At 44.6% G+C, this 24624-nt stretch overlaps 1 protein-coding gene across 1 annotated transcript in view; it reads right to left on the bottom strand.

The window, feature by feature from the left end:
* Positions 1–24624, bottom strand: part of FBLN7 (fibulin 7) — a 163825-nt gene that overhangs the window by 41445 nt on the left and 97756 nt on the right. Inside the window, exon 2 of the mRNA XM_063443677.1 lies at positions 6075–6234. Within this exon, the coding sequence (XP_063299747.1) occupies positions 6075–6234 (160 nt within the window). The remainder of the gene's footprint in view (positions 1–6074; positions 6235–24624) is intronic.

The raw sequence follows: 24624 nt of genomic DNA, 5'->3' as shown, positions 1-24624 counted from the left end.
CCTAAAATTCACAATAAGGGGGGGGGGGGGGGCTACTGTCCCCCCCCCGGCCCCCACCCCTGTGCGGCGGGTGGGGGCCCTAAAATAAAAAATAAGGGGGGGACCTACTGTCCCCCCCCCGGCCCCCACCCCTGAGCGGTGGGTGGGGGCCCTAAAATTCACAATAGGGAGGGGACCTACTGTCCCCCCCCCGGCCCCCACCCCTGTGCGGCGGGTGGGGGCCCTAAAATTCACAATAAGGGGGGGGGACCTACTGCCCCCCCCCGGCCCCCACCCCTGAGCGGTGGGTGGGGGCCCTAAAATTATCAATAGGGGGGGACCTATTGTCCCCCCCCGGCCCCCACCCCTGAGCGGTGGGTGGGGGCCCTAAATACAAAGGGGGTGGGGACCCTAGTTAACCCTCTCCCCCCCACCCCCCCTCCCCCAAAAAAAACTTATCTCCCTACCTACCCCCCTCACCCTAAAAATAATGAGGGGGGACCCTTTAACTAAAAACCTGTAAAGAAAAAAAAAATAAGATAAAAACAACTTACCATTCGATGTTTTCTTTCTTCTAAAATCTTCTTTCTTCAGCCCCAAAAAAGGCCAAATAAAAATCCATAATAACCGACGGAATAAAAAAAAAAAAAAAACCCGAGCGCAAAAAAAATAATCCATCTTCACCCATGGAGGGCTCCGCGCAGACTGAGCTCCGCAGGGCGGGGGAAGGCTTATAAAGCCTTGCCCCGCCCTGCAATTAGGCTAAGAACACTCTGATTGGTGGGTTTAAGCCAATCAGAGTGCTCTTTGTCATTTTACAAGCGTGGGAAAATTCCAAAGAACTTTCCCACGCTTGTAAAATGACAAAGAGCACTGTGATTGGATGGCTTGAAATCCATCCAATCACAGTGCTCTTTGTCATTTTACAAGCGTGAGAAAGTTCTTTGGAATTTTCCCACGCTTGTAAAATGACACAGAGCACTGTGATTGGATGGATTTCAAGCCATCCAATCACAGTGCTCTGTGTCATTTTACAAGCGTGGGAAAATTCCAAAGAACTTTCCCACGCTTGTAAAATGACAAAGAGCACTGTGATTGGATGGCTTGAAATCCATCCAATCACAGTGCTCTGTGTCATTTTACAAGCGTGGGAAAATTCCAAAGAACTTTCCCACGCTTGTAAAATGACACAGAGCACTGTGATTGGATGGCTTGAAATCCATCCAATCACAGTGCTCTGTGTCATTTTACAAGCGTGGGAAAATACCAAAGAACTTTCCCACGCTTGTAAAATGACACAGAGCACTGTGATTGGATGGCTTTAAATCCATCCAATCACAGTGCTCTGTGTCATTTTACAAGCGTGGGAAAATTCCAAAGAACTTTCCCACGCTTGTAAAATGACAAAGAGCACTCTGATTGGCTTAAACCCACCAATCAGAGTGTTCTTAGCATAATTGCAGGGCGGGGCAAGGCTTTATAAGCCTTCCCCCGCCCTGCGGAGCTCAGTCTGCGCGGAGCCCTCCATGGGTGAAGATGGATTATTTTTTTTTGCGCTCGTTTTTTTTTTTTTTTTTTTAAATTGCGTCGGTTATTATGGATTTTTATTTGGCCTTTTTTGGGGCTGAAGAAAGAAGATTTTAGAAGAAAGAAAACATCGAATGGTAAGTTCATTTTATCTCATTTTGTCTTTTTTTACAGGTTTTTAGTTAATGGTCCCCCCTCATTATTTTTAGGGTGAGGGGGGTAGGTAGGGAGATATTTTTTTTGGGGGGGGGGGGAGGGTTAACTAGGGTCCCCCCCCCCCCTTTGTATTTAGGGCCCCCACCCACCGCTCAGGGGTGGGGGCCGGGGGGGACAATAGGTCCCCCCCCTTATTGATAATTTTATGGCCCCCACCCGCCGCTCAGGGGTGGGGGCCGGGGGGGGGACAGTAGGTCCCCCCCCCTTATTGATAATTTTAGGGCCCCCACCCGCCGCTCAGGGGTGGGGGCCGGGGGGGGGACAGTAAGTCCCCCCCCCTCATTGATAATTTTAGGGCCCCCACCCGCCGCACAGGGGTGGGGGCCGGGGGGGACAGTAGGTCCCCCCCTTATTGATAATTGTAGGGCCCCCACCCGCCGCTCAGGGGTGGGGGCCGGGGGGGGGACAGTAGGTCCCCCCCTCATTGATCATTTTAGGGCCCCCACCCGCCGCTCAGGGGTGGGGGCCGGGGGGGGGCAGTAAGTCCCCCCCCTCATTGATAATTTTAGGGCCCCCACCCGCGGCACAGGGGTGGGGGCCGGGGGGGACAGTAGGTCCCCCCCTTATTGATAATTGTAGGGCCCCCACCCGCCGCTCAGGGGTGGGGGCCGGGGGGGGGACAGTAGGTCCCCCCCTCATTGATCATTTTAGGGCCCCCACCCGCCGCACAGGGGTGGGGGCCGGGGGGGACAGTAGGTCCCCCCCTTATTGATAATTGTAGGGCCCCCACCCGCCGCTCAGGGGTGGGGGCCGGGGGGGGGACAGTAGGTCCCCCCCTCATTGATCATTTTAGGGCCCCCACCCGCCGCACAGGGGTGGGGGCCGGGGGGGACAGTAGGTCCCCCCCTCATTGATAATTTTAGGGCCCCCACCCGCGGCACAGGGGTGGGGGCCGGGGGGGACAGTAGGTCCCCCCCTCATTGATCATTTTAGGGCCCCCACCCGCCGCTCAGGGGTGGGGGCCGGGGGGGGGCAGTAAGTCCCCCCCCTCATTGATAATTTTAGGGCCCCCACCCGCGGCACAGGGGTGGGGGCCGGGGGGGACAGTAGGTCCCCCCCTTATTGATAATTGTAGGGCCCCCACCCGCCGCTCAGGGGTGGGGGCCGGGGGGGGACAGTAGGTCCCCCCCTCATTGATAATTTTAGGGCCCCCACCCGCCGCACAGGGGTGGGGGCCGGGGGGGACAGTAGGTCCCCCCCTTATTGATAATTGTAGGGCCCCCACCCGCCGCTCAGGGGTGGGGGCCGGGGGGGGACAGTAGGTCCCCCCCTCATTGATAATTTTAGGGCCCCCACCCGCCGCACAGGGGTGGGGGCCGGGGGGGGACAGTAGGTCCCCCCCCTTATTGATAATTTTAGAAAGCGAGCTGAGCTGTCAGTCAGACAGCTCAGCTCGCGAACGCGCATTCCGCGCACATGCGCGGTAAAGCGCTCAGGTTCTTCATAGGGCGGCATTCAATGCCGCTCTATGAAGAACGCGATTGGTGCAGCGCGAAGCCGTCCCATTGGGCCCCGCGATTTCGTCATTTTGACGAAAAAGGGGGCGCGGCCTAGCGGGGAGCTCGGCGCTGGAACGGAGGTAAGTTTTTAAGATAAAAACACCTCGAAATTTATTTTTAATAAATGAAAGTACATATAAAAGCAAGAAGGAAGGCTGGGGGACCTGTCTTTCTTGCTTTTATATGGTGACTATAGAGTCCCTTTAAAAAAAAAAAGATTAAAAATGTTCGACATAGTGTTGGGCATTTATTAAATGGTATGATGCAAATAACATTTTGACAAAGCCACTTGGGCACACACATTTTGTGCACTATTATTAGAACAACAACTAGCTACACTATATTTGTGTTTACCTGTTTAAATCCAGAGGCACAATGTAGGAGATACACATGGACCTTCTCAATGCATTGCATTACAGGACAATTAGCAATGCACAATGAGGGTGGCACTATGATAGTGAGGACAGCAATCCTTTTGAAATCATAACATACAAGTGCCTTGAGCTATCCTATATATATATGTTTAAAAATCTAGAATTCTTCGAGATCATTAGCTGTTGTAGAATGAAGATAGATAAAAAGCTTGAAAGGGGGGCGGGGCCGGACCGCCGAGCCGAGCGGCTGCTATCCACGCCGGCTCCGGCTACGAACCGCAGAAAACGGGGAAAAAATGAGAAAATACCAACGATTTAAGCTGACAACGGCAACCAGAGGCAAGATCAGGTAGCGAGGAACCGGGGAGAAAAGCGTAGAGACACATGCTGAGCCCACGGCACAGATTGAACACGGTGAACCCCGGAGGCCTGAGACCTGCAACATGAGTGGGTCCACAGCGCACACAGAAGGCACAGGAGACAGGGGGTGGCCCCGCTCCCCCCCACCCGGCCGGGGGGGTGATCCCGGCCCAAAAGTCGGAACTTCAGAAGCTGGAGGTGGAAGCGCGCCTGGAACATGGCGCCTCTATGTACAGAGCTAAAATGGCCGACAATCAAACCACACCCGCACAGAAACACTATTACACACAGCAGAGACCCACGCTGGGGCACCACGACCCCTGGGATGGCTGGACCCACAACTGGATCCTCCCGGGCGGCGGACAGGTCAGTAAGGAGCCAGCCCAGATTCCCGGATTAGGAGGGGATCCGGAAGAAAATGCCCCCAATTCTGTGAGCCCAGTGGGGCTGAGAAGCGCGGGCCCTCTGGCGGACCGGTGGCCGGGGGGCACGCGCCGGCGTCATGTCAGTGGCCGGAGGCGGGAGAGGCAAGACTGGGCCGGAGCTCCAGGGAGGCCCTGCTGAGGCTGGGGAGGTGCAGGAGACGGCGACCCCGCGGACTCCACGGGGGGGAGACCGCCGGACAGCTCCGGTCTCTGAGTGCCCACAGCGAGGTAGTACTCCCTAATAGACCCAGAAGCATGCCTTGGGTGGGAAAGGGAGAGGGCCTGTCGCAACCGGGGGAACCGGGGAGACCCAGAGGGGCGCAGCTGACTTACCATGTGCACACTTGCCCTGCAGTAACCATGGTGAGGCCATACCAGGGGGAAGCCTGAAGAAATACCCTCATGGGGGACGACAAATCCACACTAGACAATTTCACCACACCGGGCGCCATTACGCCCCTTCCAGCGAAGTGACTTTAGTTCTAAATCTTGAATCCGTTTTGCTAGCGCTAAACATGCTACTGTTTTTCTGATTGAGTTTAATGAGCACATCCTTCTGTGTCCATTCAATATGCAATATGCTCCCGCATCGTTAATGCATGTTACATGTTAATGCAATACACTCGCATCTTTACCTATGAAGACACACTTAGTCTAAACCCTATATTGTAAGCATAAACTTTGTTTTACTTTAAACACCAACTTATGCAATGCTATACGCTCTCTGATATTTAGTTCTATAACAAAAATTGTGCAGTAATCTTTAACGTGTATGGAAAATTGTCGATATTATTTTTATGCTATTCTTTGATGTGCCTTCTCCTGCCTGTTGTACTTTGCAATGCACAACAAAAATAAAGAATTAAAAAAAAAAAAAAAAAAAAAAAAAAAAAAAAAAAAAGCTTGAAAGAAATTGCTTATTTCAGCCAAAACTAGAGTCTACATGTGCACTGTTTTAGTTACATAACTCAGGAGTTAAAATAGAACTGACCCTGAAGATTCTGCCTCTATACAAAGCATGCCAGTTTTCTCACTTTCTTAATTGATAATGGTTGTGCTTTATAAATATTTCAAGTATTAAGCTAGCATGACAAGTAAGGTAATCAGCAGCATTTGGACAATGAAAGAAAACCTGGCAGTTGTTATATATAGCCCTGAACATTTAATCTGCAAAGCATCCATAGCGAATGATCTAATGTTAATATGGAAACACCAGTCTTGTGTTTTGGAATTTCTAGCTTTATTTACTAGTATATTGTTTATGTGCGATATTTGTTTCATATTTCAAAGCAGTGGATAATCCTCTCTTCTCCAGCTCCACCCACTTACCACTTGGTTCTGACGTAAAATGTTCACGTAGTTTGGACTTAGCACCCTGCGTCCATTTTCAACCTTGGTCAGGTTGCTATGGCAATATAAAATGCACCTTTACATTAAAAAGGCCTAGTGACCTTGCACTGGCTAAATTGTAAAAAAAACACGTCAGTATACAATATTATGCTGCAACACCACATTAAATTATGTGTCTGTTCCTCTATAGATTCTGAAACCTTCTAGTAGACCATGTCTTATTAGAAACGGGATTTCCTCCATCAAGAGAAAAGGACACCTCGATCCATTAAAGACAATTAATTCACAAGAATGGATCAAATATCGAATTACTCTATTGATGTAATGTTACGAGTATCACATACCTAATTGGGGGTCTGGACTTGCTTTGCTTAAAGTGCTCTGCAAGGTATTCAGCCTACTTTTCATAATGCGAATTCCTTCTGCAAATCGTGTCTCTTGACCCTTTAGGAATTGTTGCATCTGTCGAATGGCAGCCAGGAGCTGCTGTTTGTTCAGACAGCTCTAAAACAAAAATTAATTGTTACAATATAATAAATCTGCGTTATTATGTCACTTTTCTAAGTTATATACATAAGTGGAACAAGCAGCACAAAGAAGAAAAAGTAAAAAAAAAAAGTTAATTACTAAATTCATTATAATGAGAGAAACAATTCAAAGACCTCATGTTATTCTACAAGCCCTATGTGCTAAATGACAGACTATACACAGTGTTTTGGACTTATGACTAAAGTTCCGAGGCCTATCTTGCATAAAGTATAGGATTCACATATTTTTCAAATTCGGATTTTTAACCAGGTACAATGCAAATTAGTAGTAGTATACTCAGAGCTGTAATGACTCCCATCAACGGTGCTATACTCCCACAATTATAGTGTCTTCTAATGGCAGTAACATTTTAATTTAAACATTTAAATTACAATATTTTTAAAGTGATTTCCTTTTTATAAGATCCTATCAAACAAAAAAGTATTTTTGGCAGCTTTTGAATGCACACTAACCTTCCAGAAAACATCAAATATTTTACCATCTGAGCATCTCTGGGAAGGTCCATTTCCCTGTCCACCCATATTACTGACAGATTGCACCACTTTTATTTATCTATTTTAGGATTTATGCAGATTTTGTGAAATATTTTTTCATATCCTGAAATATTTATACCAGGGATAGTTCCCCTTTACGGACGTCACAAAATGCTATTTAAGAACCCAAGTGGACTAAATTAAGGAACAGTGACAAACTAATTTAATCATTGGAGTTGTCTGCATGTGATATTTAAAAAAAAAAAAAAAAAATCTATGAAACAATTACTGAACCATCACAAAAAAAAACAGGACATTTGCTTTATATTAAGCTTAATCGTTTGCAACAGGCTTTACATATTACTGACTTAAACGGGGCAGTTCATGCAATCAAAATATTTCCCCCCAGAATTAATGAGTAATACAGATGTGTATATTTAAAAGGAGATCAATCTACATAGAAAATAAATTAGTGTAGTCTTGGTCGGCAAGATTTAAAGACAAAGCTGTATTTAAGAGTGCAATCTTTACTTTGTATTCTTAGTTGCAACAGAAAAAAAACGGAAAGTCAAAAATTCTCCCACACATTTAACATGTTAATGCTCTTGAGAAATAAGGCAAAAGACGTGAAGGGAAAAACAAATGATTGGAATGTAGTAAAGGGATACTAAAAGCACCCAGACCATTCAGTGGTGTATTTAGGATTTGGGCTGCCCTAGGCAGGACGGTGCTCGGGCCCCCCCTTGCAAATTTAAATTTTCCCCACCCCTTCCTGTCAAGGTTGCACTTTGACAGACGCTCACTCACTGACAGACGCTCACTCACTGACAGACGGACACTCACTGACAGACACACTCTCATATACACTGACAAACAATGACATACACACACACTATTACTTGGACACACACTGACAGATGCACGCACACTGACAGATGCATGCTCTCACTGACCCACACACATTCACTCACTGACACACACACATTTACTCACTGACCCACACACATTCACTCACATAGACACACACACACACACTTACAGACACACACATTCACTTAGAAAAACACACTTACAGACACATACACACACACACTTACAGACACATACACATTTCTCCCAACACTCACAAATTATTATTTTTATTTTATTTTAAATCCACCCAGCCTCCCTGGGAGAGCTGGAGTGGATTCCTTACCTGTCCAGTGTGGCTGCTGGTCGGGCAGGCAGGGGGCGCACAGGCTGAGTAGGCGGCGCTTAATGATGCCGGGAGCTGGTCTGACGTCATATTCCGGCTCCTGGCTTCATTAATGGCAGCGGCCATTTTAACCCTATTCAACCAAATTCTTTTTGTAGAGACGATTTGATTGGAGCAGGGCAGTGATTTGCCATGTATGCACACTAGTCTTCTGATGCGTGTTTTTGCATTGGATTGGCTGAGATCATCAAGATTGATGAGGTCAGCCAAGGATGCGGGGAATCCATGGTGATACCAGTGAGCTGCAGGACATAAGAGGGGCAAAGATGCCTCTGCCATGTGTTCCTGGAAGAGCTTGCTGGCTAGCCTCCTGCCCAAGGACTAGGGGCCATGTAAAAATACTTTGTTCGTGTGGTTTCCCTCTACTGTTCGGGAACCGAACAAACTCACTAAAGACCACCCGGGATGCTTGTTAAACCCTATTGACACCTTGTAGCGATTCTCATTGCAGTGTTCTAATTGTTTGTCGGGGTGGTCCAAGTACGTATGCACAAACATGTGGTGGTGGCCATCTTGTTTGCACGAATGCACGCAGCGGTGTTTGGTCGTCGAATGCATGGAACTAAAATCGGACACTCAACCTTACGAACACCACTGAACTACCATCACCGCCTGCGGTCGGCTCTTTACATCCTAGAAAAGCACTGTTCGGTGGAATCGTTTGTGTTGATTAGGGGAACAAGCTCCACGTTATGACTATGAACTACGTTCGCTAGTTTGTTCTTTTTTTATACTACCGAAATTGACCACTACCACTTTTCTCATGGAACTATTTTGAGCAGGAGCCTCGGGAGCGGTTGGTCAAAAGTTGACTTCCATGGAAAAACCGAACCACTGAACCGATCTGAGTGACTTTTGGATTTGTTGGTCATTCAGATCGAGGCTATCCGTGCATGTGACTTTTTGGGGGATTCCGTGGATTTTGGGGGTACTTTTGGGGTGTATGTTTTTCTATACCTGGAGATAATGGAGTTTGTACAGTTCCTGACTCAATTATCTCTCAGGCACAGGGGAACATTTTCTGACTTGTATAAATTCTGTAACTGTGCCTACATTAAACAGATGACTTCCCAGCATTAAGCATCGACTCATGTGTTGGGGAGGAGAGGCGATACTGGCGATAATAACTGTTATACCTGTTATACTATCTGGAGGAGAGGTCTACCCACTGGGAGCTGGATCCAGGACTTGGTGGAGAAGGCAAGACACCAGCCAAGCTGCGGCGGCTAAGGGGCTACAGTGCTTATGGTGTCCGGTGGTGTGCTGATAGTATCTTGGGGATAACTAGGAAGCGTGTTTGGCGGAGATACCCAGTCGAGGTACCAGGTGGTCCGCAACAATAAGTAAATACATTTTACTTTTTGAACCCTTGTGGTGGGGGAAGGGGAAGACACCTAAATAGGTAGACTAACACTCTAAAGTTAGAAATACATGTTTGTGTTCCTAGCTATAGTGTTCCTTTAATAGCATCACAGATCTAGTTTCAGAGACATACTAATAAAACTAATAGTACTAAAAGTATTGAAATATAAGATGCAACCCTGCTTCCCTATAAACAAAAAAGAGTTTAAGAGACAGGAAAAAGAAAAGGACATTTACTTTCTGGCAAGACTTCTGTGTTGGTGTATTGGACATCAGTATTGGAATGCTGCCTCTTTTTCCACTACCAACCTCGTGCATAAAAGGGCCACATGATGTGTGGTCATATCTCATACATACCTGATATTTGTACTGTGTTTAAATTCTAAAAAATCCTAAACATTATTTTTTTTACCCCAGACTTGGCCCCTTGTACTACATTTCTGGTTGGTTCTCTAAAACAGTGGTCACCAATCTAGTCCTCATGGACTACCAACAGTCCAGGTTTTGTGAGTATCTCCATTTGAAAACAAAAGGGAAATATATAAATCCTGGACTGTTGGTGGTCCATGAGGACTGGGTTGGGGAACACTGCTCTAGAATATCCCAGCTACAATTATGAATACATTTTTAAATGTTAGGGTAATTAATTATCAACAAAATATCACTGCTGGCTTGTGATCAAGGCTATTGTAAATAAAGTTAAATATTCTATATATTGATCTGAAAAATCTTCGCTAAAATATAAAAATTATAAATAATAACACAGCAATATGTCTGAAAACAATGCATGCAATGAGATTTATCAAACATATTTTTCAAAGGGTGCTAAGTGTATTACACATTTTACTGTTAGTGACACTGAAATATTCTGTATGGAATGCTTTTCTCTTATAAAAATATCTTGAAGTGCCTATTGTCATAATGAAATGTGCTTAACTATTCAATAGGTGTTTAACATAAAACTGTGAGGTCAACACACTAAACAATGAGTTATGGTAAACTGGAAAAAACACCAAATTTATAACATGACAGGAGGCTTCGTATTTGCTTAAGTCTCTCTTAACTAGAACTCCACAGCAGCACAGAAAAACAACCAATCAGAAAAAAGTTAGGTACTATAAAACTCCCCTCCCCATGCATCATTTCCTCTTTCTTTGCTGCTCCGCATCAGTACAGGTCAGAGTACCACTGCCTCCTGCTTATATTAGTTGGGGGCTTTGGGATTGATTCATTTATTTATGTTCAGTATTTATATTTTATCTGTGGGGGAATTTACTTTTTTCTGTAGTTTATGCCTTGATTGTTTCTGTGTTTATGCATTTGGTTTAGGGGTCTTTGGGACTTTTCTGCCCTTACTATTCCCTTATTTTTCTTCCCCCCTCTGCCCATCTGTCAGAGTAGCTACATCTGCTACCATTAGAATTTCCCTGCTTGTCTTTCTATAGAGCCTTTCATCCTCTAACACTCTCTCTATTTTGCCTAACTTCCTCCTATTACCCAGATACTGTCTTCTGCTTTATATGCCCTTCTATGTCGGGCGGGTTATGTGCCGCTCGGGTGTTTGCTGGAGGCTGACAATCAGCTTGCTGCCTCCGAACCCCGAGCCCCAGGACCGCGGACTCCCCTCCGGCGGTCCCGTGCTTTTCCTGCTGGTCCCTGGGGTACTCATGATCAAGCACGAGTACCCGACGGCCGGATCTCCTTCCACACGTGGCGGCCGGCTCCGGCTCCAGACCGCGTGTGTCCGACCGGGTGGAGGAGGGGGCGCCCTGATCGCGGCTCCTCCACCGGCTGTACATACCTCTATGGAGATCTGCTTACAGGAGTCTTGCTTCGTTGGAAGTCAGGCTCCTAACTGCCTGACTTCATGTTACTACATTGTTCTAATGGGCGTTGGTATTTTATTTCCATACATTCAGTAAGTAAGCTTACTTTAGGCACTAACATTACATGTTGGTAACTAATATCGATGCTATACCCTCATACTTTGCTGTCATAAGTTTAAAGCAAAATTTTTCCTTTTCTTATGGAGTGCTCGCTTTCCTTTATTTTTAAAGCATGCAGTAACATATGCCACCATTGTTACATTATATCATACTGTCAACAGGTTGAGACAGTTTTTCATGTGACCATATCAGGCGGTTATTTGTATTTTCCTTGGCACCGCTTCGAATTTTTCCCAAACCGGTCACCATAGCAACCATTCTAGAGCATAATACTGAAGAATCTAGGTTGGGATGCGGTTTGGGTACTATTTAGTCTGTGTTACATTGGATTTTCTACAGCATGGATACCACAATGACCAGTGCCTGCAGGGCAATTGGGGGACGGCCAGGATTACTATATCAGTGCTCTTAGCACATTTTCACTCTACCATGAAGGTTTAGTATTTCAGGAGGTTGTACACACAATTACCCCCAAGATTCTATATATATATATAGGGGGCTCTACCCACGCAGATTTTCCCTCCTGCTGCTGGCTGACCATAACTCCTGCGAGTGGGCGGCTGTGTCCGTGCCCAATTGATTGGCCTGCTATGTCTGTGCCCACTGAAATGGCCTGCTATGTCTGTGCCCACTGAAATGGCCTGCTATGTCTGTGCCCACTGAAATGGCCTGCTATGTCTGTGCCCACTTAAATGGCCTGCTATGTCTGTGCCCACTAAAACGGCCCGCTGTGTCTGTGCCTACTAAATGGCCTGCTTTGTCTGTGCCTACTAAACGGCCTGCTTTGTCTGTGCCCATAAGAATGGCCTGCTATGTCTGTGCCCATAAGAATGGCCTGCTGCGTCTGTGCCCATAAGAATGGCCTGCTGCGTCTGTGCCCATAAGAATGGCCTGCTATGTCTGTGCCCATAAGATTGGCCTGCTATGTCTGTGCCCATAAGATTGGCCTGCTATGTCTGTGCCCATAAGATTGGCCTGCTATGTCTGTGCCCATAAGAATGGCCTGCTATGCCCGTGCCCATAAGAACGGCCTGTTACCATTAAAACAGCCTGCTATGTCTGTGCCCCATTAAAACGACCTGCTATGTCTGTGCCCCATTGATTGGCCTGCTATGTCTGTGCCCCATTTTTTGGCCTGCTATGTCTGTGCCTATTTGAATGACCTGCTATGTGTATATCTATTTGATTGGGCAAATATTCTGTGTCCATTCGTTTGGCCTGCTGGGCCTGTGCCCTTCTGGAGGTATACCACTGAGGAAAACCCAGTACCCACCAGTGACATGGAGATAGGCAGGTGCCCAGACAAGCACCATTGCCATACTATCCAAGAGGACTCCAGTATACAGCCATCTGAGTATGGTGGGAAGGGTGAAGGCCCTAAACCTCATGCCTGGAGGGCAAGGTTTCTTATGTAGACCCCGGGCACACATCCACGATTTACACCAGACCGGCAACGGCACATCTCTAAGGAGAACTTCTCACAGGCAAGGACCGGTACTCAGACACCTACAGGAGGACGCGGTGTTTCCCTGTCTTTAGCATCTAACCCTCTATCTGCGTCACGGTGTCCATATAGATATCGGTGGTTGTTCCTGCGTAAGGTTAGCTCCTGGCTCTGTTCAGTGGGGCTTACTTGCCTTGTTCTTCCGGCCTGCTATTTGCCTTCTGTCCGAGATAGAATTGACGTATTTACTCTTATCTACGTTTATTATTGTTTTTGTTTTCGTGCCTTCCTTTTAATTTCACTCTGGTCGTCGAGAGGCCTGACTTGACCTCCTCCGATCTCCCGAGTGCTCGTGGATTGCGGAGAACGTCTCCAGCTTTCCTCAGGCTACCAACGGTCATCCTGGACCCCGTGCGCGCGCACGGGATCCGGGCGGTCAGTTGGTAGTTTTTCATCTTTGTTTCCGTAGGTTGCATTTTCGCACCATTCCTTTCTGTTGTTAAGGATGGACACGGCCCTAGGTTGTATTCTATACCATCGGTCTGGTTTACTGCCAGTTAATTCCTTCTCAGGTGAGCGATTCAGAGAGGAGTCTCGTGGTCGGGGAGAGACCCACCTAAGGACCTCAGTCTTATGCTGATATTAGAAGTTGGTGTACCCCTGCAGTTGGTCACCCTGAATCTCTAAGGGACTTTAGTTTGGATCACAGGAGGGTGCAGCCCTCCATCACCTCGATCCAAGAATATCTTATTTTCAGGAACAAAGAGCGTACCCCTCGCATATACAGGACCGGACACTGATTTGTTATTAGAGGACGCAGCCCTCCCTCAACCTCAGCCAGATACTGAGCTGGATACAGAGGACATGTTTGGAATGACACATTCTCATAGAGAGAAACGGTCACAGATGTAGACTCTCTACTGTTTGGTTATTAACGGGTGCGGTCCGCTCAGGCTATCAGCCGGACGCTGTCACGGAATTCGATCACATTATTAGAGAGTGCGGCTCTCTCATACACTCGACGCTCTACGGTGCCATCCATTTGTTCATCACACAGGCTTGTACCTGTGCAAGACATTGATGACTGCATAGAGGGGCGTCCCTCCTGCATCTAATTAGATCTGAAGACCGTGCTACTGATCTCGTTATAGAGGACTGCCTGGTCATGCATGATATACATATTTAGACTGGATCCCCTATTTTAGCTCCTGTAATGGATCTACTGGATCCGGACCACTGTACCATGCGCGAGAAATACTCACAGGGGTATAACGGGGGGAGTCTCCCACTTATTTACGCACACTCCTGGAGATGGTACGGCTAACGGATGAGCCTCAGGTATTGCGAGAATGCAGATTTTGGTATATTCTGCACCATATAAAAGAGAGAATTGTTTTCTGTTTTGGAGATCCAGACCATTTCGAACAAACTGCGCGGACAGTTTCTCCCATATCAAGACGACAGGAGATACGGAGACCTTCATGGAGCAAACGGGCACTGCCTTGCTAGGTTAAACAAGACTAGGGAAGGCCTACTACCCGGTCTGAAGGTAAACCGTACTCTTGAATTCCCCGGTCATTACGATCTTGGGATAAGATGACAGGAATGCCCCATCTCCTCAGAGCACGTACCTGGTGCACAGGGTTCGGAGATGGTGGGCCCTCCGTCTATACTCTATAGATCCCTCACGGGAGCCGTGTTGTTTTGGATTCGCACTAACCCACCTTTTCATCTACCGTCAAGGAGACTTACGAGACTCTATGGAGGTACCTGGTGTGCCTCGACTCCCACATCAACGTCGGGTCACATCCTGCCGCTTGAGTAGGGCTCAGGATGGTAGCAGACTCAGATAGGGCTGCCGACTTTCTCTAACAGGACACCACATGTTTCGGACGGCTGAAGCTAGACCCTTCCTTTTTTCGCTATATCTGCTCTCTGGAGTCACCTGTCATGAACTAAGGTACTTTACGCCTTGCCTGCGCATTGGAGAACGCTATGTTGTACGCGGGACTCCAAGATAAGAAAGGAGGTATCCCTCTATAGGGAGACTTTGACTTTAATTATCAAACTCACATTCCTGGGTCCCTTGACCTAGGGTCTACTCTGGGAGTTACGTGCCTGGACAGTCAGGGGTACAGGGACCTAAGGGTCTCACTATATTTTACCCTATATTGTAGGTGGCGTGTATACCAGGAACCCCTACACAAATTTTGACAGGTCGGGCATGGAACAGGATCGTACTACGGGTAATCGGATTATCTCACTCACTCACTACAGCTTCGTGGTTTACAGGTCCCAATCACCATTGGATCCGTACATCTTTCATTCCTAGCCGAGGACATATCTGGATGGAAATCTCCACACCGCTTTACGCTTCCCATCCCTTTTGAATATTTCTGGAATTCACTACTCCCTGAATAGTCGACCACCGTTTCTCCACACAAGTTCAGTTCGGAACCCTGAATAGACGCCCTTTTGGAGCCTTTTCTCTATCTCGAATGAGACATCTCACCGGGTAGACCAGGAGGGAACGAAAGATCCTACTCGATTCTATTGCGATATTGGTGGTGGACTTAGACGCATTCCTTGAGATTGGAGATCTATCTGCAAGGCCACATCACCGGATGATTCTGGCACGATCGGAGGAACCTCCTTGCAGATGAAGAGTTGAGACATGGTGGCAGTGTCTTCTCGCGTCCCTAAGTCCCCAAATGACCTTCGATTTTTACTGCTAGAGGAAAATGGCTGATAGGTCAGCTTGCCAACTCGTGGACCGACTGATAGGAAACAGGTCGCAACGCCACGTACAATGGATCTTTCAGTGGATGGTGGTTTTTTCCGTGTTTGAGATGCTTCGTCGGCTGGCATCTTCTTTGATCAGTCTACTGTCGTTTATCGCAGTTGGAAAGTCCAATTAGGATTACTCTGATATCTCCTGGAATAGGTACCAGCGACACAATCAGCGTTGGATTGGTGGACTGAGCGTTGAAACAGCAAATACGAAGCCTCCTGTCATGTTATAAAATTGTAGATTATGCTAGCTTTAGTGTACCTATAATCTTAATTTTATTAATGACAGGAGGCGAGTATTTCCCACCCATTCTTATCCCTTCTTGTTTAATTTCATAGTTTAGATTATCAGGTACGTATGCAACTCTGCTTGTTGTCTTTGCTACCTGTGAATTGTTTCTTATATCTGATTTTCATAAGTAGGGCTGGGATATCTGCATATTTAGGTAATTTTGGTTGCTACATTGGGTACCTGCATGTTTGTTCAGAGTACATTTAATTGGATAATAAACCTGTTCGATTCTGTTTTTCTCTCGTTTCAGTTTACAGTCCATCAACACTATCTGATGTGGCAGTTCTTCTCGGAGGATGGACTTCATTGTATCTAGGACTTCGTTTCTCCCCATTATGTTTTTCTGCCTTTTGTTCTGTTTTGTCGCAGCTTGAAAGAGGAAATGATGCATGGGGAGGGGAGTTTTATAGTACCTAACTTTTTTCTGATTGGTTGTTTTTCTGTGCTGCTGTGGAGTTCTAGTAAAGAGAGACTTAAGCAAATGCTCGCCTCCTGTCATTAATAAAATTAAGATTATAGGTACACTAAAGCTAGCATAATCTACAATTTTCCACTTTAGAGATGTATTTCTTCTTCTTCTATTTTGACTGTTATTATGTCACTGGTTATTATGTCACTTCTTACTGGGATAACCAACCTAGTTTCACAAGAGAGCCATTGTTGCAAAATACTTGGCTACGGGAACAAAAAAATGGCCTTAACAGCCCCTATTTACAAGGGTGCTAACCACTCTCTTGCACATAGCTAGCCAAATTAAACAATTAATCTACAATAATCCATTAGGTGTCGAGATGTAATCAATGAACACATGTCTTCGTTATGTCAGCTATAGTCCTGATTTACTGTGTCCTGTGTAATACAGGTTTAGTCAACTCAGTTTCTTATTTTATTTTTGAAATTTTACAGTTATGATTACGGTAAATAGTTTGCGTGGTTTGGCCGTCTCTTGGCTTCTGAAATTAAAATAGGATTTAGTAGCAATTTTTCATGGTAAAAACAGATCCCTTTGAAATACATCCATTAAGATCTATTTGGAATGTGCTATTATTCAATGTGGCATCGAAGAATGCAAATTATTTTCTTCTATTTCATGTGACTACTGACAGGTCTGGTTGAACAGTAAGAGCTTAATACCGTTGTGTGACATCACTACACTTTGCACACACGAGTAGCCTATTTACAATAAGAAGGTTATTTTTACATAATACCTCTCAGTTTATCTGTGGTGGATGGTTGAATAACAGAGAGGGTTATTTACATAACTGATAATTGTAAGGAATTCCAATGATATTTCTGTCTCCACATATCAGTCTTTATTTTTCTTATTTTCTTTTTACATGAAAATGTGACATTCACTAAGGGCATAATGAGATAGACATATGGTAATTGAACATTAAAAAATATATATTGGGAGCGGAGCTGAGCGCTTGAAGTGGATGGTCACATGGCCGCAAACCTCCGGGCTAGAAAGACTGACAAACAGGTCCTGAGGGCTCGCACACCCAAATTAAACTTACCTGGAGTACGCCTGAGACCCGCAGAAACCAAATGGGTCGTAAAAACAAAAAAGCTAAACCTGACAACCCCCGCCAGAATAGGGACATCGGGGAATTGTGGCGGCAAGCGCACGAGGCGGCGGAGGCCAAGATGGCCTACCTACATGGGGGCTGCTCCGATTTCACAGATGGCTCATCAGATGAGGAAGGGAGTGCTTCCATGACGGCCAAACCAGCCCCATCGACAACACAGGCGCCAACTCACACGAAGACCCCCATGGAGGCGATTGGGGAGCTAATGGCGACCCACCACTAAAAAATTGCGGCCAACGTAGCCCTCATAAGAGGAGACATCAAGGGCATAACGGTGAGGCTGAGAGCGGTGGAGGTCTCCTCCGCTGACCACACCACCCAGATAGCAGACCTCCAAGCGGCAGTCCGGGCGCTGCAGCAAAAATCCTGGCAGCATGAACAACAAATCTCTGCGCAGGAAGACAAGAATCGTAGAAACAACTTAAAGCTCCGGGGAGTCGCCGACTCAATCCCGGAGGAAGAACTCCCACACTTTGTCAGGCGGCTCCTCACTGAGCTACTGACCCCTAAAGCGGCGAAAGCAATCGCCCTGGAGGGCCTTTTCCGCACACCAAAGCCAGCGAGGGTCCCACCGGCTGCCCCGAGGGACTTAATAATTCAGTTCTAATCTGCCAGAGACAAAAGAGTGGTTTTGGAAACCACAAGAAACCAGACCGCTTACCACTTCGAAGGGATGACCCTCTCCTTTTTCGCAGACCTTTCCGGCGGGACGCTAGCGTGTAGACGATCCATGCAAGCCTTCACGGCCCTACTAAGGCTCCACCAAATCAGGTATCGCTGGGGACCCGGCCGCACCATACACATCGAAAAAGGGAACTCCAAACACGTTGTACGCGACATGCAAGAAGCGGTTGGGACATTGGGCCTACTCAACTTACCCGCAGGCTCGCTTACACTCATGCCGCACCCAGCAGACCGCACAAGCACACTCGGAGGTAATGCCGCGAACGCCCCAGAATGTATCCCCCGGGGACAGCCTTCGGACCCATACGCCAAGGCCAACACTTGAAGCCGGATCCCAACCCATGCGGACTCTGCTAAAACCGCACTAGACCACAATGCAGAAATATGCACAGTTTGAATGCCACTTAAAATATAACTTCACAACCGCTTACTACACAACACGTTTTTTCTTGTTTTTTTATCTTTTATTTTTCTTCTTATTTTTATTTTTTCTTTTCATTTTTATTTTTATTTTTATTTTTTGCTCAGCCTGCGTACATCAGACAAATAGTTTTTTGTAGTATAACCTATTTCTAATTGGTTTCTACCTTTGTCTCATTGAGTAACCACGAATTTGTTTGAAGCCAAAACTGCCAGCCTGTCTCATACATCACTCATTTGATAGACCGGGACTTGAGCTATTGTCATAACTTGCGGATTCTCATTTGCCTCATTAATAACCTTGCGTATGTGTGTGGCTGTATATTTTCCCCAATTGGGCTATAGTATGTGTGCCCCAGGTATATATTGCATGTAACATGACACCGTGCTTTCCTCTCTAATTCTCTGACCTAGAAGTACACGTGCTACCGGGGTGCATCTCGAGGGGGCACCAAACCTGCTCTAACTGACACAGCACACATTATTTAATATAGCTTAGTGAGAGGAGACGTAATGGGCATCCAATGTATATACATTTTTTTTAATTTTTTTTTTTTATTATTATTATTGTTATTATTTTACAGCGACACTGACGAGGCCGTAGACCAAGCCACTTATAACAAATGGTACCATTTGCTCCCGACACCACGGTAGATAATCTATATCAGGTACACACTCATTGCTCTCCTAGGTTTAAAAAATGCTTACCCTGGCGGTGAATAGGCTGGTTCATTCTCATGAACCGCACAAATTCTTATGCTAATGACTAACGCGTAAGAATCTCTTATAACGCGTAGCTTGTCCATAACTTTTTACTGTAGCGAGAATCTAAGCATCTAAACGCTAAACACTCGCAGAAGAGTGATATCATGCACCTACACTGACTCTCAACGAGATCACACTAACTATAAGCTTGACAACCTACACATGTTTCAACTACTCTTCCAATGTTATTAAGAAAGTAATTTTTGTATGTGTTCTCTTTAAAATACAAAATGTGCTGTATAATCTGCCATGTCTTACAATGTTAAAATGGTGTGAAATAAGCATGCAGCTGCTGTCGTGGCCCTGTATGCCAAATGTTCTTTCATGCACAATGAAAACAAAGAATAAAAAAAAAAAATAATATATATATATATATTATAATCAGAATAGTTGGCATAATGGTAACAGACAGTTCCAGGATGTCAAGGTGGTAAACCCACCAGACAGAGCTTGAATCTATTATATCCTAAATAAAACGGGATAGTGGTGCCTATAATAGAAGAAAATGGTGGCGTCAAGAGCAAGCCAAGGTCAAGAACCAGAAGTACACAAGAGTAAATGCATTACTGGGAATCGGTAATAAAACCACAACAGCGCAATGACACAGAGCTTTGAGGCAGTTTTTACAGGTTTGCTGCCTATAACTAGGCCCACACCAATCCAAAGTGTGTGTCTAGATCGGTGCCTGAATGCTGAGATGCATTACTATAAAAGGGAGCACTGTTCTGCTTCAGAATCAATGCCAGTGGGAATTGATGCAACAACGGACTCTCCAGAGCTTGTTTGGCGCCTAAATCTATGTTACTATAGCGCGATTAGGACTTAGACTTAGCTCAGCATCCAAATTAAAGCAACTAGGGTGCGAGGAGGAAGAAAGGGTCACAGGTAACCTTACACAGCATGGAAATGAAGGGTGCTCAAAATAGTCATAGCATAGGATGAAAACATTAAAGGGAATCAACAGTGCCAGGAAAACGATCCGTTTTCCTGGCACTGGAGGGTCCCTCTGCCTCTCACCCACCAATCCCCGGTTACTGAAGGGGTGAAAACCCCTTCAGTCACTTACCTGAGGCAGCAGCAATGTTTATGAAAAACTGCAATAATTACACTTGCAGGGTTAAGAGTAGTGGGAGTTGGCACCCAGACCACTCCAATGGGCAGAAGTGGTCTGGGTGCCTGGAGTGTCCCTTTAAGCATAACTTGCATGGATAATAACTGCATCTTCCTGAACAACAGATCTTTCCTTTTTTACATAGGCTTTTACAGCTGTTAGAATTGATTTTTTTCCGTTAGTATTTTCTGTATGGGACCATCCACCTTACCATTTTTAAATTGGTTTATAATTTGGATATATTGCACACATAATGAAATGCAACCATTTTGTGATATAGTTATTGATATGTCTACTATTTAAAATAGAACCTGACTTTTCACATGATATTTTAAAGAGCTGAATGGTTTGGTGCTGTAAATAGTATAAGGCCAAATTAATTCAACAACCAAAATAGGTCATGTCTAATGTCTTAAAAAGAAAATCAGCAAATAATTATGCCGCAGTTATTATAGCTCCTGGATGAGCAGAGCCCTAGTCATTGGGGTAGGGAACGGGAGAATGAAATACATGCATGGTGCTTGCACAATTGGAGTCAACTGCAACTAGTCGGAAAACATGAACAATTGTCATTTTAAAGAATAGCAGATAAAACAAAACATGCAGATAGAAACAATAAAACAGATTAATACATAAACTGCAAAAGCTCCTCAATATTCCATGAGTTTGTAGACGTGATACATTCACAAAATGGGAGAGTGTGTGTGAGTTGTAATCTTATGAAGGACACCATTTTTCTGTACTTATGTACAGGGTATGGAGAGGTGCCCCATCTATAGTCCAGTTTAGCATCTCTTGGAATATTAGTGACTGGTTCCAAAGATTTGCATCACTGTAAATGGATTGATAAAGGTCTTGATAAAGTGAAGGTTGGTGAATTTTAAACAGGTAAGGTGATATGAATAATTGTTCTGGCGCTAAACAAAATAAAGTAAACTGGAATGACGGATAGTGAAATTCCTTGGTATCTTAGTAACTCTGTATAAATATTATCACCATAGCGAAGAGTGAGGTGTCCTGGTCAGGAGCACGAACAGGATAGGTTGCAGAACATCTCATGATGATGTAAGAGTAAGCCTCAAGGCTCCAATGCAGCCTCCAATGTATGTTCAAGAAACGAAAGCCCACCTTGTAGTGTGCGACTGATATCAAGCATCCTTGTAAATGGTCAGTGAACCTCAAGATATATCCCAGATACTTGACAATCACTCCAACTTCTATGAAATTGTTTCTGCTCCGGTCTCCTGCCAAGAGCCACTTTACGAAACCTTTTTTTTTTTTTTTATAAGCTTTCAGCCTCTAAATACTTTAGAAAGTAAACTGAGACCAAAGATAGGCAACTTCTGAATTCTAAATATTTATACTGACGGGGTAAACTCCTTGGGGTGCATTACAGCAATAACCCGTTATGGATTTATTTCTTAGGTGAGTTAAGATATGGGCCATCTCTGGTCCCCATGTACTCATTATCTAAGTATAAACAAAGCAAACAAAAAAGGTTTTAAAAAGTTAATGTAATTTTTTCGTAGTAGCTTACACATAAGATTTGAATTCCGATAAAATAAAGTAGTTATTTATGTTCTGCTTAATTTGTATTTTGATGTTGATTCCTGCTAATGACAGTGGTAGAGCCAACCTTAGTACTACTAGAGCCCTGAGAATGAAATTTTAATGTGACCCATATTTCCTTGCAAATGCCATTTCAGGGCCTCATATCCTAACTTCAACCCTCCAATTTATTTTTATTATTTTGTCCCATTAGCAACATTTCCTACCTTAAATATCAGAGTAAATTGTAAAGAAAAATAAATTATTGGCCTGTGTTCCATGTTTTCCAGGACCAAAAAAATAATAATTCATAAATGCAATTGTAAATCCATTAAGGGTTTTTTGTATATTTGTCTATCCAGCTGGAGATGTTCCCACATTAAGCACATGTTTTAAACATTATGTTGTATGACTAATGAATGAGGATTTATTGCCATTGAATAACAATACTCGAGTTTATTAGTCTACATATCTGTCCAAGATACTTAAAACAAATGAAGATGAAACCAATAAAATTCAATGATTTGTGTTAATAATTTGAAAGTAATCAATTAATTTTGTTACTGCTTGATACGTACATTTGTGAAACACTGGGATTATTTGCTAAACTGTGAATTCCAATTTTTTTTTTCAAATCCTCTAATTTTTTTTTATGTAGAGTTACATGAAGGGAAATTTAAAAGCACACATAGGGATTAGCCTGTAGTTTATGAATTTATTTCAGGGCAATTCTCATTTTGCGTAAAGAAATTTGTATTTTTTTAATATACCGTATATACTCGAGTATAAGCCGACCCGAATATAAGCCGAGGCCCCTAATTTTACCCCCAAAAACTGGGAAAACTTATTGACTCGAGTATAAGACTAGGGTGGGAAATGCAGCAGCTACTGGTAAATTTCTAAATAAAATTAGATCCTAAAAAAATTATATTAATTGAATTTTTATTTACAGTGTGTGTATATAATGAATGCAGTGTGTATGTATGAATGCAGTGTGTGCGTTTGAGTGCAGTGTGTGTGTATGAGTGCAGTGTGTATGGGTGCAGTGTGTGCGTATGAGTGCAGTGTGTATGGGTGCAGTGTGTGTGTATGAGTGCCGTGTGTGTGTATGAGTGCCGTGTGTGTGTATGAGTGCCGTGTGTGTGTATGAGTGCAGAGTGTGTGTATGAGTGCAGAGTGTGTGTATGAGTGCAGAGTGTGTGTATGAGTGCAGAGTGTGTGTATGAGTGCAGAGTGTGTGTATGAGTGCAGTGTGTGTGTATGAGTGCAGTGTGTGCAGTGTATGTATGAGTGCAGTGTGTGAATGCAGTGTGTGTATATGAATGCAGTGTGTGTATGAATGCAGTGTGAGTGCAGTGTGTGTGTGAATGCAGTGTGTATGTGAATGCGGTGTGTGTATATGAATGCAGTGTGTATATGAATGCAGTGTGAGTGCAGTGTGTGTGTGTGAATGCAGGGTGTATATGAGTGCAGTGTGTGTGTGTGTGAAGGCAGTGTGTATATGAATGCAGTGTGTGTATATGAATGCAGTGTGAGTGCAGTGTGTGTGTGTGAATGCAGTGTGTATATGAGTGCAGTGTGTGTGTGTGAATGCAGTGTGTATATGAATGCAGTGTGTGTATATGAATGCAGTGTGAGTGCAGTGTGTGTGTGTGTGTATGGGTGCAGTGTGTGTGTATGAGTGCAGTGTGTGTGTGTGTGAATGCAGTGTGTATATGTGTGCAGTGTGTGTGTGTGTGTGAATGCAGTGTGTATATGAGTGCAGTGTGTGTGTGTGAATGCAGTGTGTATATGAGTGCAGTGTGTGTGTGTGTGTGATGCAGAGCCTTGGTGGGGGGTGGGCATTTTAATATATTTTTTATTATTATTATTTTAATTTTTTTTGTTATATAATTTTTTTGTATTACTATTTTTATTATTATATTATTATTTTAATTTTTTGTTATATAATTGTTTTTATTACTATTTTTATTATTGTATTATTTTCATTTTTTTTGTTATATTATTAATTAATTTATTTTTATTACTATGATACATTTTTTTTGTCCCCCCTCCCTGCTTGCTAGCGTGCCAGGGTGGGGGGCTCCTTCCCTGGTGGTCCAGTGGCATTGGTAGTTCAGTGGGGGGGAGAGGGGGCTGTCAGAGAGTTTACGTACCTCTCCTGCAGCTCCTGTCAGCTCTCTCCTCCTCTGCGCCGTCCGGTCAGCTCTTCTGTCAGCTCACACTGTAAGTCTTACACTGGGAGCTGACCGAGGTGCTGAACGGATGGCGCGGAGGAGGAGAGAGCTTACAGGAGCTGCAGGAGAGGTAAGTAAGATCTCTGCAGCCCCCACAGCCCCTGTCTGTATTATGGCAATGCAAATTGCCATAATACAGACTATTGACTCGAGTACAAGCCGAGTTGGGGTTTTTCAGCACAAAAAATGTGCTGAAAAACTCGGCTTATACTCGAGTATATACGGTATATATATATATATATATATATATATATATATATATATATGATATATATATGATATATATATATATATATGTGTGTGTGTATGAGAAATGCCTCCAAATCTGTCCATTCCTGTGATCTACCTTATAAAGAGATATGCAAATGATTGCTGCAAAAAACTTGTGACTTGAGACAAGGTGCTACAACTGTTAAAGAAAATGAATGT

This window comes from Pelobates fuscus, chromosome 2 (assembly GCF_036172605.1).
Source record: "Pelobates fuscus isolate aPelFus1 chromosome 2, aPelFus1.pri, whole genome shotgun sequence".
NCBI classification, from domain to species: Eukaryota; Metazoa; Chordata; class Amphibia; order Anura; family Pelobatidae; genus Pelobates; species Pelobates fuscus.
The sequence above is the reverse complement of the archived record's forward strand: the minus strand, read 5'-3'. Positions and strand labels throughout refer to the sequence as shown.